Here is a 14,567-nt window from a genome sequence, read left to right as displayed (position 1 = left end):
TATATTTTGTTGTCGTCGCACCGAAAGAACAATAGGTAGCCCAGAATCAGGGTGGGGTCACGGTTTGATTTCGGTTCCTCCATATCTATGACAACAAGCGAGACAGACAGAAGACCATATTTTCTTCCAAGCAAATTCGAAGAAAACTATGTTTCAACAGATTTCATAACATTTGCTTCTCAACAGATTGACAGCTTTTTCTTCCAAAGTCTTTATGAAACCCCAAGCTGTGTGGCTGGCTCAAGATACTGAATCATCGATATAAATAATTTATCACATCCCCTTCAATTTCCATCAGTACTAAATTGAACATTCAAAGAGGTAGGCTATGTTACAAACACAATGAATGAAGTAAACTTTATTAATAGTAAGATTTAGATATAATGTTGAAATAATATAACTTTTAATACTTAAACTTTCTCTCAATTATCTATCGATTTAACATTTAAATTGACTCAACACAACTCAGTTTTTATAATTTATTAAATTAAAAAACCATGAATTGTGTCGTACGAATCAGAAAGCTACATGAACTACGTTATTCCATGTCAAGAAATTATAGGAAATAAGCTGTTCTGATTCATAGTTCATGAACTAATTTGAATCAATAATTAAGCAAAAAGTTTAGAGACTGATTTACCTTTTCCCTACAATATTATAAGAGATAGTTTAATATAAGAATTAGCCTACTAAAGTGTAAATACAACCTTCATTTCACAAATTTAATTTAATATAAGCTCTGTCAATAATAGGCCTTTGATTTTTAAAACTTTATTTTGCATTCAGCATGATAATCAAAAATCTTTTGAATTTGCATCTGGAAAGTGATCACTCTGATAATATAACATAACATAATAAGGAAGGGCAAGTGATCACTTTGATACTTTTAAAAAATTTTGATTTTTGCTGCATTTATAGTTAATTGTGTTGTGTGAATCAAACATTACCATCATCTTCGCAGGGAAAAAAAATGCACAGACGACATTAAATTTTTTCAAGAGATAATTTCCTCACAAACAAAAATTGTACATACAACAATCTCTCTGTCATTGAAATTTCAAGCAACACTACACACTATTTCCTTCTAAGACGGTCAGAACTATATTACTACTTCCTCATCTATCTACGGCCTATGCAACTTCATGTGACTGCTCCAGAGATTATCATATTTCAATATCATCAATATGGAATTTAAAAATCTATAGCAAAGCCGCACTATTCACAAATCAAGTACAGTGCGACTTACTTCAAACTCCATGCAATACACAGAAGATGTGTCTAATTACTCATAAGCTATCACTACATGCCACACATGAACACTAGCTAGTTCCTCAAAAGCGGCTGCCAAATTTGTAACTTGTTTTCCTGATACCTCAATTAGACCAAACACCAAAATTAAATACCTGGGAATCTAGATCCGTCATATTTAGCAGTTTTTCTATATATATATATATATATATATATATTCCTTTTTTCTTGGTATTCCTAATTTGACAGAGGAGGCCTCAAGGCCTGAGAGCAACGAAGAAGAAGATTAAGGACAAGAATCGAACACTTGACATCAATCTCACCTCAGTCATGAAGACCGAGACCCCTGGCATGTGAGCCATAAGCTCAGTGTCTCTTGTCTCATTGGCGCATAAATAGCAGTTATTTAAGCCTGTAAGCCAGTGGCACATAGGTTAGAAGTATCGGAATCAAGAAATGTCAATGATATTAACATTCCTGATAATTTAATTCTCAAAAGAAAACAAAAATCTAAAGCGTCCAGATTTTGTCACACTAAAATTTCGAGTCAAGCAAGTGCTTTTGCTTAAGTATACTCAGTATCCTAGATGGGCAAAACTGAAATAACCTGCTTGACAAAGAATTTTAGGTTTGAAGATTAACAGTTGATTGGATCATAAAGTTAAAATTCATACACGATATCCTCAAGCTGAGCTCTTATCAATGAAACAACTAGTTACAGTGAAAATAAATAGAGATTTCAAAAGGGGAAATAATAAAATCAACTTGCTCAACCACATGACAATGTAAACTAAATAAAACCTAAGGAGAATAAACATGTGGATTTAGAAGATCTAACTTACAAGCGGGTACTTGAGAAAATTGACATGGAGTTAGAAAGCAACGGAAAAGCATTGCTCAACTTTCCAGTTCATTCTGAATCCAGTCTTGTGAACACACCAAAGCTTGCACAGTAGCAGGATTAAGTAAACTCCAATCACGATCAAGCACCCTTCCTCGATTATTGAATGCCAATTCCAGTGGAACTTTTGACATTGGAATGCCTAATACATTTCGTGCCATCATAGATAAGACAGGATACCTAGGAGTGTGAACTTTCCACCAGTTTAATATATTGAAATCAACATTACGCGGAAAGAGAGGTTCTTCTAAATACTTGTCTAGATCCGATTTCACACCCTCACTTTGAGAAGTTTCATGAAGAAATTTGTCAAATCCCATCAATCTATCCCTGGAGTCCTTTGCAGGACCTGGTAGGCAAAGTGGACCACTACCAACTTGCCATGCCAAACCCTGATCAGGAGAAGCTAATGGGGAACAGATTGAATGTTCATTATACAGAGCCTTCACACCCTCAAATACCTCATCAATGCGACCAGCAGAAGTGCTCCCATAGATCTGTGGATAGTAATACTCTACCAATTTCATCTTAAATCTAGGATCTAACATGGCTGCAACTGCCAATACTAGGCTACATTTCCCCCAATATCCATCAAACTTGCTTCTCATCCTTGATGCAATAGAACTGATAAATTCATCTGAATTCTTGCACCATTCAATTAATTGCAACTTAATGTCACAGAGCTCAGGGAAATATATATTTGCAGTTGGATACTTGCTCCTTGTGAAAACATTCGTAACCTCTACAAAAAGCTTTAAATAGCTTGTAATTGCAGTTGCTCTCTCCCACTCAACATCAGACAGACAAATTCTGTGGGCAGAATCATTTTCTTGCATAAGAGTAAAAACGTCCCTGAATTCTAAGAAAACTTCCAGCATTGAATAAGTGGAATTCCATTGTAGTGGATTATCTAGGAACAAGCACTTCTGACTCTGAATCCCAACTTCTTTGGCCATCTCATTGAACTTTGCTTGAACAGTTTGTGAACTTTTGATATAAAGTATACTTTCTCGAATTTTATTGATTATTTCACTCGCTGCACCCAAAGCATCCTGAACCATGACGTGTATAACATTTACAGCACAGTGTATATCAAACAATTGCCCGTTACAATAAAGGAACCTGTTTTGTGAAAGTCGCTCACGAATTCTGATAGCAATGTTATCACTGGTGGAGCAACAATCCATCGTCATGGAAAATAACTTTCGATCAATATCCCATTCCATCAGACAAGTCATGATAGCTTCGGAAAGCATGTCTTCAGTGTGGGAACGATCCATCATGATAAAATTTAAAATCCTCCTCCTTAACTGCCATGATTCATCAATGTAATTTGCCGTTAAACACAGATACTCAGAAACACCAATAGCAGTCCACACATCAGCACTAAGGCTGATTTTACCAGGCAATCTATCCAATATCTCAGTCATCTTTTGTTTCTCTTTCTCATAGATCTCAATACAGTCAGCCTCAACCATATTCAAAGTCACCAGCTCAAACATTGGCTGTAGATTCTTTACAAACATTTTGAAACCGACATGCTCAACCATACTCAATGGGTAACCATGAAGAATAATCATGCGTGCAAGATCTAATTGACTCCGTCTTTGATCTATGTTACTGCTTCCAGCAGTGACAGTGTCATCTTTCAATTGGTCATGCTCATATTTAATGTTCACAAGGCTAAGGGCATCATCTTTCTTCTGATCTTGATCTAAATTGAAATTTGCAACTGCAAGAGATCCTTCCTTTCTCTTTTCCCTAGCTGTAATGTATTGGGCCATGCCATGGTTAGCTCTTCGTTGACATCTAATTAAATGGTTCCTCAAATGTGATGTTCCACTCGTACTTGAACCACTCAGTTTCTTTTTACAATGCCTACAAACAGCAAGATAGGTGTCACCTTTTTTAATCCGATCAAAATCATTCCATACAACAGACTTCAGCCTGCTAGATTTGACAATCACAGCATCCGACATGTCCATGGCATGAACCTGTCACAGAAGCATGGCCATTAATTCAATTAAAGCATGTTCCATTTGGAAGAAAGAAACCAACGGCATAACACCTTTATGCAGTCTACGCTGTGTCAACATGTTTGAAAAATGTCAGTTGCAGGGAATATTGAATTGGAAAAAAATAAAAGATGCTATCTAAATAGAAAAAAAACAATGCATGTAAGGCACATGAAAACCACATCTTCTTTCCACATCCAATTTTACATTTCTATTTCACCAAGGATCAATCCCTTCACCCCCACTGACTTTAAAACAAGGGAAAGGCATTTCTTCATTCTTCACCAATGCCACTCCTTTCTTTTTAGTCAGTCTAATGCAATACCATGCCTCCTCCTATTCCTACCTCTGCTTTGCAATCTTCATCTTTCTCCACCTCAGCTTCATCAGTGGACAGTGGTGTTCTTCACTTTGCCCTTCCCACATACTCTGTATTTTAACAACTTAACTGCCATGCCATTTATTAACAAACCATACCCAAAAAACCACAGCTCTCACCAAGCAACATTTTTGGCTGTCATCCTCATAACACACTCAAGGGAATCATAACACGGAACAAAGAAAGAAGAATCAAGTAGATTATAAAGGAAGAAGAAAGAGGGGGATTGATGAAGAACGAAGAGCTAGTAGATGTGGCTGTTAGTCACTCATCCTTTCTTCGTAAAGTCAGTAAGATAGCAGTCAGAAGCGATTGGGTCTTTGACAATACAATTGTCAAATTGAAAGAACAAAATAGCGTGTCAGTCATGTGCTTAACATGTGCAGAGAGTATGCTACTTTGATACAAGTTATGGGCCACATCAACACTAATTTAGTCCCAAATATGCAATCGGCAACATAAGACAAAAATAGACAGTGTCATAACTGAGACTAAAGACGGGAAACTATTTCAAAGCATTAGGAAAGTATAGACTCATTTTAGAAATTATTAAACTTAATGGACAATAAAAAATCTAAATAAATTATAGGGAGTTAGGGACTAACTGTATATAAGACTTATTCATAAATATTCATCTCCAAATAAACTATAGGGACCAAATGTATAATTAGACCTGTTCATAAATATTCATCCATTATATTATCACTAGAGCAAAGGACTTGAAGAGCGCCAAAGCTCTACAAATGGACCCCATATTTCTCAACAATTGTAAGTCAATAAACACACTCATTTAGATCTTAACTTCAGAGGTTGCTTCTAACCCGCATAATGCCAAGAAATATCTTAAGTCCCAAAGGTTATTGCTGCAACTGCAACTCAATGTACTGGTACAATTTCATAAAGGACATCGACAGAATTCATGTTGAAGGAACAAAGTGAATTGATCCAGTATATCAGGAAAAAGGAACCTGTGAATGGATACGAACAAGATCCAGGTGATGTTACCAAAGACCCTCAATCACACATATGTAATTTGGTTCTGGCAGAGGGTAGATATTAAACAGCAAAAAACAAAAAGAGGTCAAACTCACAACTGAAAAAAATTAAAATCTAGATATCTTCGAACTGTTCTTCAATCAAGTTAGCATAAGTTTGAAGACATTATCCAGCATATTTTCAGCGACATTCTGAGCTGCCAGAAAGGATTGGATAATATGTCACTTCCAAGACAGAAATCAAGGGGAGAAGTTCAAGTTACAAAAGCTATTAAAATTCAAAATAAAAAATAAGGAAAGAACTCCAGGGGAAGTCTTCCCCTCTCAAATTTTGCTAGAAGTCCAAAAAGATCATAGTCAAGTGAACTGATTCATAAATCTCATGTTGCAACCAGTCAACATGATATATAACTATAATTTACAGCACAAAATATCCAAAAAAATAATAAGGTGCAATGAGAGAGGAAAAAAAAGCTATTAATTAGCCTTGAAAATGAGCTTCAACAGGGATGAAATCTTTTGCTTTTACACGAATTTTGTTAACAACTAATACTCATTACCTTTAAGAACGGGAGAACTTTTCTGAAACATTGCAAAAAGAAAAACGAAAACAAGATCTAAGCAGCAACTGAACAGCTAAGTGATAATTAAACAGACAAAAAAAAACACCTTTTTTATCATTATCTGAGGGGCAAAGTAAAGATCCTTTAAAGCATAACGCACTACTATAATTTGCAGCAAACAAGAATAGAACAGGAATTGAAGGAACACTTAAATGATAAGCTGCCATCAAATGGCAATATACTCTGCAAGTTACGTAAAATGCATGAAAACAGACAAAGCCAATTCAACCAAATTGCTGAGCGAAGTTATATGCCCACATAAATCGAAACCAAAATATGTGAAGCTACATCAAATGGCAAGGTCAAGTGACTAGCGCAGGTGAAGATGTAATGGTGGGTTGACCCGCCTCGTATCGACACCGGGGGATGAACTCAGTATCCCATGGCACTGTTGGGATTTGGGGTAGTTGCGATCGAAACCCGCCTGGCCCAACTGATACAATACGGGTCACAACTGTCGGGTCAAATTGCCGATACGGCACCCGGCGGGTCTCGGATCGGAATCGGAACACAGCATATAATTTACATGAAACTTGGAGAAGCGGACACACAACCCCAATTAGCATTCGGATTCGGACCCAGAACCGGAATTTAGAGTTTAAAACTTGAAACACGCGAATTAAAACGGAGAAACGAAATGAAAAACAAATTGAATGAAGGAACGACAAAACAATAAGCGAAAATTAGGGTTTCCAGATCGTACAGAGATTGAAGAGGCGAAACCAATGCGTATGTTGCGGATTAACGGAGGCTCCGAATTAGGGTTCAGAAGCGCATCAGAGAGTGGAAGAGATACAGCGATAGCGAGATGATGAGGAGCTAATTGGAATATCGAGCAAGAGCATCCTTGCGAGAAGAAGGCGCGCAATGTGCAATGAGCGACCAGGGAATATGAAATTACCGAAACACCCTCGAGATGATGCTTCATGAAAACAAACCATCTGCAAAGACCATTTATTTAATGATATTTATAATTTCTCAATCTAAGTTGATTAAATTAATTTGATTTTATTTGATATCAAGCATTAACATTTAATGCTATTTATAATTTTTCAATTTTAGTTATCAATATCAATATTAATATAAAATACAAAACATGTAACAAATCATGTTATTAATCACAAGAATGATACTTTTTTAAATTAAAAAAAAGTTGTATAGTGTGTGAAGACTCGCCCAATTTTATAATAAGCTAAAATTAATGAAATAAAAATTTCATGCATGTCTTCAAGTAACATGGAGGTCAAGCAGCTTAATGTAATGGTGGATATAGCAATAATTAAAAAGATTGTAATAATCAACTAGTTTTTACGCATTGACCGATTAGAAAAATAATTTAAAAAAAACACAGAGATAAGATTGGATGAAATAAGTGCCTTGATATGAAATGGCTATTTGCTGAGAAAATTTAGATTATTTAGATAAAATAAAACTTCTCATAATTCTTCATTAACAAATAATTTTCTCTAGCAAATTATAAAAAATAAAAAATTATATTACCAATTAATTTGTGTGGTGCATGCCATGTCAAGACCTAAGCGGATAAGATTTTAATAAAATTTACTGTAATTATGCCTGCACTGATTCTTCTGTGTATATATATATATATATATATTTATTTATTTGTTTATGTTTCTTTAACTTGTAATTTAAGAGACAAAACGATTAAAATCCAACAGAAAAAGTGGCCCGCGGCTCGAACCTCGGGTGAGATGCATCGCTGTAGAACTTGCATTACTGTCAGTGGGGCCACAGCACATTTAATTAACTCAGATATTTTTTTTCACTGTAATTCTACAGTAAATATGGATTGGATTTACGAGAAAGGAAAATGTCGTTATGACATTGTTATTACTTATTACTAGCTGTGGTTTTATGAGTAGTTTAAGAATACCTTTAACAGATTTTATTTATTGTCATTATGTTTTCATGAATTTAAATTCAAAATTTGAGGGTAACTAATTCTCCACCAACTAAACCAAGCACCCTTTTTAACATATACTTACATATTTGGTGATGATTCTTATTTTTATTTAATTTGGTTATACATATTATCCACACAATATGAACTACAAATAAATTTAAATGGAACAATGGCCAACAAATTAAATTTTCCTTCCTTTAGCAAAGAAATTGAATGAAATTGTTAATTACATATAACCTTTGTCCTTGTCTACACATGATGATATATATATATATATATATATATATCTTTGTGCTTAGTTTAACTATACTCAAAAGTAAAATTATAACATACGAGTTTTTTCAATTCATTATTTTAAAATATATACAATTTGTTAATTACTCTGCAGATTAATTATATTAATCTTGAAAGCTGTTTTAATCCAAAAATGTAGATAAAAATAGTGAATCAGGGAAAGGAAATGAAGTGCCTTAATTAGGATGCATGAAGCTGATAAGCACGTGGAATAATAATGAAATCCCTGAAGCTTTCATCTGTACATTTATTAATATTAATTAATAATTATTAGTGGATAAAACAACAAATTCACCCATAAACTATGAGTTTAAAAGAGTTTGAAATCTTAAATTTATTTTTGATATAATATTCTCTTTTAACTTTTAAAAATGTTATAATTTAACATTTACCACTAATAAAGTTTAACTTTGACTGTTAAGTTGACCAAAAAATAATCTTAAAAATAACAAAAAAATGATTAAAGATTACAACCAAGGACTCAATAAATTTCCAAAAAGAACTAAGAAAATTTTATTAGTTTTTATTTTTTTTGTAATTTTTGAATTTATTTTTTAATCAATTAACTGTTAAATGTAATTTTTATTAATAGTAGAAGCTAAATTATTATATCATTTTCAAAAATTCAAGGAGAACATTGCATCAAATAAAATTAAAATTCCAAACACTTTTAAATTTATAGTTTAGAGGACAATCTACTTTTTTTACTCATTAATATCATTGTTTAAGCTTCACGCATGCATGTAGCTTCTTTCTTTGCGTTACGGAAAGGAAGACTCAACGCAACACTTTTGGGTCATCTCCTCCTCAAACATTCCTTGCTTTCTTCTTCTTCAACCTTGTCGCGTGTGTGTGCAATATCTATTTCATCACATATACATACACACAAATAACTCATAAGGCAATTTCATTGTTATCACCATCTTCTCCTTCTGAATCTTCCTAATCCACTGATCATCACCAGAAAAAGCCAGAAACCTGCTCAGCTTCTTCATAATGGGCATTCTTGCAACTATGGCCAGAAATATCGATTCACTAATCGGGTAATTATACTTATATTCATTGAAAATGATGGATCTATACACACACACACACACACACTGATCACTTACATACATGTTGATGCTACATATACAGCAATTATCTCGCAGCCTTCTCTTCCTGCAAAACTACAGCTAAAGAAGAAGTTTCTCATGGAATAATTTGGGAGGGGGAAAAATTTTCTTCATAGAATTTTGTGAGTTGTTTTGCCGCCAAAAATTTGAGAATATATCACAATTCAGGCAAGAAATGATCCGTTACAAAAAAAAAAATCTTGATTTCTGCTGCAAATTTTCATTTTGTGTGTGGCAGCAATAGTGATTTTTCATCTTTCAAAATCCATCCAAATTATTAGGAAGTCTATCGGTAAATTGTCCGATATAAGTTCCAAGGAAATGAATTTTGTATCTGTCACGTAAAAAAATGACCCAAGCGATTATTCTTCTTCTTATTTGATTTTTCATTATTTATTACTTAAAATGTAAATAAACACGTTATTTTTTTCATTTGACCATTTTCATGTGCTAAACAATGTTTCTCTTCGTTAATTTTAATGGATTCTAAATCATGAGAACCACAATTAAAGAAAAAAACAAGATTCATCTGGAATCAAAATACGAACAGAAATGATAGACTTCTTGTTAGTATTAAAGTATGAATTATTTGTTCTGTTCATAACTTTTCTACTCTCTATTTTCTATGCCAGACCTGGAGTCATGCTTCTGTATCCTTTGTAAGTAATTTATGATTTGATTCTCTACATCATTTTAAACATTTTATAATTTCTTTTATATATATATATAAAATATATATATATATATATATTAATGGTAAAAAAAATGAGTTTTTGATGATATAGATTCGCATCAATCAAAGCAATTGAGAGTCCCAGTACCTTGGATGACCAGCAATGGCTGACCTACTGGGTTCTATATTCCTTCATCGCCCTCTTTGAGCTTACGTGCAATAATATCCTACCCTGGTACGTTCAAACAATTTATTATTATTATTTTTGTAATGATAAATTGAACATATACATATAACTTAACTCACTGCCAATTGCATCCTTTTGTCACTATTTAAGTATATTAATTAAAGTTGATAAAAAAATTTGTTCTGTTAAAAATTACAAGACACTTTTAATTAATTTTCACCCACAATAAGTTATGATAATATATAAAATTACAACTTTTTCGTATTTATGTTTATTTAATTAACATGTTGTCCAAGTTAAAAAATCTTATTAATTAATTATTCCCACAATTAAAGGTATTTTTTAAAAAATATTAATTACATATTCCAAGACTCAAAAAACCTTATTATTTTTCAACGTAATATTAAAAAAAGTTTTTTTTATAATACTGAATGGAGGCAGTACATAGAGCATCAATAAAATAGATCATAACGATGTGGAGATCCATGCAATAATAATAAAGAAAACACAATCATCAGTTTTTTTTTAATGTCTATATATATATATATATATAATTTTAATCCTTGTAGTTTTTTTTAATGTCTTTAGTCCTTATAATTTCAATAAGATTTGATGATATTTGTTATTCAGGTTTCTATAGTTTGAGTGTTTTCAGTATTTTTAACTCCTATAAAAGATTATAAACATGAGACTGAAAATACCCAAAAAAAAAAAAACTATAGAGATTAAAAGAAAAATTTAATAAAACTACAGGAACTAATGATTATATTTTCACACAATAATAACAAAAAATAAAGTCTATTAATATTTAGAAACCTGTAACAATGTTTCTTTGTGGTTAATATATATATGGTAGGGTTCCGATATGGCCATACCTGAAGCTGGTATTTGGCCTGTGGCTGGTACTGCCAAAGTTCAACGGGGCAGCTTACATATATGACAATTTTGTGAGGCACTACACTAAGAATATTGCAACCCTTGGAATCAGTTCCAGCTATCCTGAACATCACAAGAAGGTCCTTCAGATGATGAGCTTTGATGCCAGAAAAGGTGTCGAAACTTATATACATCGATATGGCCCTGATGCTTTCGAGAGAGTCATCAGAACTGTACGTATAGATGTATATGATCATATGCTACACACACACAGACATGTGATGAAGATAATCTGTGAGAAAGTTTGACTGAAGATATTAGGTTTTCTTGATTTTGCAGGCTGAGAAAGAAGCAAGGAAGCACTGAAGATCATTTTGATAAGTTCATGATGAGATAACTAATAATTAATCAGCAATTCTGTTAATTATCAGTATGTTTTAGTTTTAATTTATTTAATTAGAGGAGAACCAGACTTGATTAATTATTTACTGTATGTACCTACCTTTCAAGTTATTTTAACGCAACGCAAGGAGTATTTTATATATATATATATATATATGAACATGCATGATACTTCAAAATCAATCTTATCTTGTTTCTTGTTTTAGTATATGTAAAGTTGATGGTGTTGATGATGATACAACAGCCATACATTTTTATCTAAAAATGGTAAACTATATGACTTATTATTCTTAGAAGTGCATGCATTGAACAAACTTATAAGGGTTGAACAGATCATTTCATGTTCCGAGAAGTGATTAGTTGCGCTAATTGGATTAGTATTTCTCACTAATCTCACCATTTAAATGCAGAATTATCAATTTTAGACACTTCTCCTATAGGGTCGACGCGGTTGTTCAACACGTGTCAGGAGCTTCATGCTATGGTTAATTTATCTTTATTTCTTTCTTTTTTAATTAGCTATCACTCGTGAAATTTTGTCCAACTTATACATGGCTTATAATAAATTAAAACAAGTCATTGGGCTATGAGAGGAAAAATAAAACATAACTACGTACATCTAGACGTAAATCACATTGAGATTACGTGTGATGATGGATAACTAGATTCTCGATGACACATGAAATTCTGGGGAAAATCATATTTACATAAAATAATATATCAATAAATCATATATTAATTACAAATATCAAAGTTATTTTCAGATTTCAAACCCAACTTTAAAAAAAAAAAGAATATTATCAGATTCTAAAAGGGTCATTATCATTATAATTTATGATCACGATAAACTTTAAAAAGAAACGGACAAAACATCGGGCTCCAGGATATCAGGCGATCAGCTGGAGTTCATTTGCCTACCAATTATTTTATGGTTAGGTAATTTTTTTTAATAAAAAACTTATTCTTTTTTTTTTTTTTGTGCAATCAAGTAATCAATCAGGGTTAGCCTATAGCTTGGCCAACATTGAACATGGATGGACTTCTCTCGATCGCGATATTATTTTAGAACTTAGAACTTGATAAATTATTGACTTCGAAATCACGCATGCATATGCAATTATTTTATTTTAAAAAAATGAAAAGATTTTTTAATTTGATGTTAGTTATACAAAACTATATTATTTTGTCTCCTTTGGAAACAAACTCAAGTTCCCTCCTTTCCAAAAGAAAAGAAAAGACAAAGGGGAGGGAAAAAAAGACTATTAATATCAGATATCAACACTCGAGTGAGCTTTCAAATAAAAAGAAAGAGGAATGAGAAACAGGGGCTCCCCTTGGTTTTTCCCCCCCTGGCCAAACCTTTGGGTTGTGTGTGTGTGTGTGTGTGTATTGTCTGATTTTTTGTAAGCGCAGTGGAATGAGAAGCAATATTATTAGAGTTGAAGGTTGGAAAAGCTAAAAAGTACAAATTAAACCTATAGATGTAATTGAAATTAAAAATCTCAATTGCATATTTGAAAACTGAATGTAAACTCGAATTGAAATCAAATCATCAACACAAACTAATTAGTGTTTCTCTTCTCTTTATTCTCTTTACATTCTAATTGCTCTTCTTTTTGTTTTAGTACTTTACATGAAACATCAATTATTACCCAATAGTTTGAACTCTCGCATTAAGTATTCTAGTCTAGTACGTATTTAGTATTTTTCAAATATTGTTAGTTTCTCTTTTATTTTAGATAAACTTATTCTCTCTATATTCCAAGCACTAACATAAAATTATGCTTTAGCCTTAAAAAGACCTTGATAAATAGGTATTAAAAAAATAATCTTTAAAATAATATAAACTTTTGTTGACATCTAATTCATTTTTTATTACGTTGTCTATCAATTTAATTAAGAATTCATTTATATGTTAAGGAATAAGGTCTTTTTAAAGTCATGTAGTTTAATTTTTAGTTGAATTAAATCTTAAATAGACATTTTTTTATTTATCAAAAGATTAACAGATGTTAAAAAAAAAGCGCAATTTTTAAGCTCGTTGATAATACTCTCTCCTGAAATTTACCCATGTTCCATGTAATGGGAAAAAACCTCACAAAAATCCATTTTAATCTAAAATGCTCAATTCGTGTCCCTTCGTAAGTAATTTTCTTTTTATGATAGAATTTACAGTGCCTAGGTGTCCTATTAACTGCAATTAAATATTAAATAGTTTAGTTAAATCCTGGGAGCAAAAGTTCAACCTAGTCAAGGATCTCCCACGACTCCGAGTATCAAGCTATCAATGGTTCTATTAAGTCAGATAATTTTATAAGTAGTCTTTCTCGTTAATTTATGAGTAATTAAATAATAAACGTGGCTTCAGAGATTTAGGATTTTATGTTTTATTTAGCTAGCCAGGGAAAAAATTACAATATGTGAGTATCTGTCATGACTCATGATGACTATATAAGCTAGGATATGAAGTTACGTGACAGGTGTATTGATGGCAATACCAGATAACATGGGCAAGAAAACAAAACACGGACAAAGAAACCATAAAACCCGGTGTTGGTGGCAAGGGGTTGGAGATAGCTTAGGAGACATAGTTGAGACCTACCAATAATCAGTATGGTTATATTCAAAACACATTATATAAATGCTTAGATCTTTACATATTTTTTTTGGTGAGCCACGAGAGTTTTTTCTTATAATGGTTTTTTTTTCCATACAAGTATAGTAACTAAAAATATGTCATCAAGATAAATGCGTAAATAAAGGGCATCACTTACTACATTAGTTATTCCTTCATATGCTTCATATGCTTAATATGCATGGAAGAATCTATCTTCAATTGCAAAGCTTCAAAATTTGCGTAGGTTTAGTCATATATGCATAGGAGGGGATCAATTATTCCCACGCTGTGTAACCCAGAGTTTAGCTGCACATGCGC

The 14,567-nt window shown here is 32.5% G+C and overlaps 2 protein-coding genes across 2 annotated transcripts; one reads left to right on the top strand and one right to left on the bottom strand.

Annotated features, from left to right (window-relative positions):
- Positions 1–984: 984 nt before the first annotated feature.
- Positions 985–9,374, bottom strand: LOC129317225 (zinc finger BED domain-containing protein RICESLEEPER 1-like). The gene is made up of 4 exons (XM_054961594.1): positions 9,259–9,374; positions 6,865–7,102; positions 2,091–4,143; positions 985–1,660 (listed from the first exon to the last, which is right to left on the bottom strand). Exons 1-3 carry the CDS (start codon positions 9,372–9,374, stop codon positions 2,146–2,148), a joined length of 2,352 nt encoding a protein of 783 aa, XP_054817569.1. The 3' UTR covers positions 985–1,660; positions 2,091–2,145.
- LOC129318089 (HVA22-like protein f) lies at positions 9,058–11,754 on the top strand. The gene is made up of 5 exons (XM_054962631.1): positions 9,058–9,422; positions 10,127–10,153; positions 10,280–10,402; positions 11,211–11,463; positions 11,570–11,754. Exons 1-5 carry the CDS (start codon positions 9,376–9,378, stop codon positions 11,594–11,596), a joined length of 477 nt encoding a protein of 158 aa, XP_054818606.1. The 5' UTR covers positions 9,058–9,375; the 3' UTR covers positions 11,597–11,754.
- Positions 11,755–14,567: the final 2,813 nt, after the last annotated feature.

Source organism: Prosopis cineraria, unplaced genomic scaffold (genome assembly GCF_029017545.1).
Source record: "Prosopis cineraria cultivar Desert tree isolate PC_DT_omini unplaced genomic scaffold, ASM2901754v1 PC8, whole genome shotgun sequence".
Classification (NCBI taxonomy): domain Eukaryota; kingdom Viridiplantae; phylum Streptophyta; class Magnoliopsida; order Fabales; family Fabaceae; genus Prosopis; species Prosopis cineraria.
This window is presented reverse-complemented; position numbering and strand designations above follow the sequence as displayed.

Bases quoted from the DNA above. Each gene is read 5' to 3' on its own strand.
- LOC129317225 (XM_054961594.1), bottom strand. From the start codon at position 9,374: ATGAAGAAGCTGAGCAGGTTTCTGGCTTTTTCTGGTGATGATCAGTGG. The intron at 7,103-9,258 runs GTATATGTGATG...TGGTCTTTGCAG, and splicing joins TATGAGTTATTTGTGTGTAT to ATGGTTTGTTTTCATGAAGC. The intron at 4,144-6,864 runs GTACGATCTGGA...CTTCTGTGACAG, and splicing joins GTTTCGCCTCTTCAATCTCT to GTTCATGCCATGGACATGTC.
- LOC129318089 (XM_054962631.1), top strand. From the start codon at position 9,376: ATGGGCATTCTTGCAACTATGGCCAGAAATATCGATTCACTAATCGG. The intron at 9,423-10,126 runs GTAATTATACTT...TTTCTATGCCAG, and splicing joins AATATCGATTCACTAATCGG to ACCTGGAGTCATGCTTCTGT. The intron at 10,154-10,279 runs GTAAGTAATTTA...TTGATGATATAG, and splicing joins GTCATGCTTCTGTATCCTTT to ATTCGCATCAATCAAAGCAA.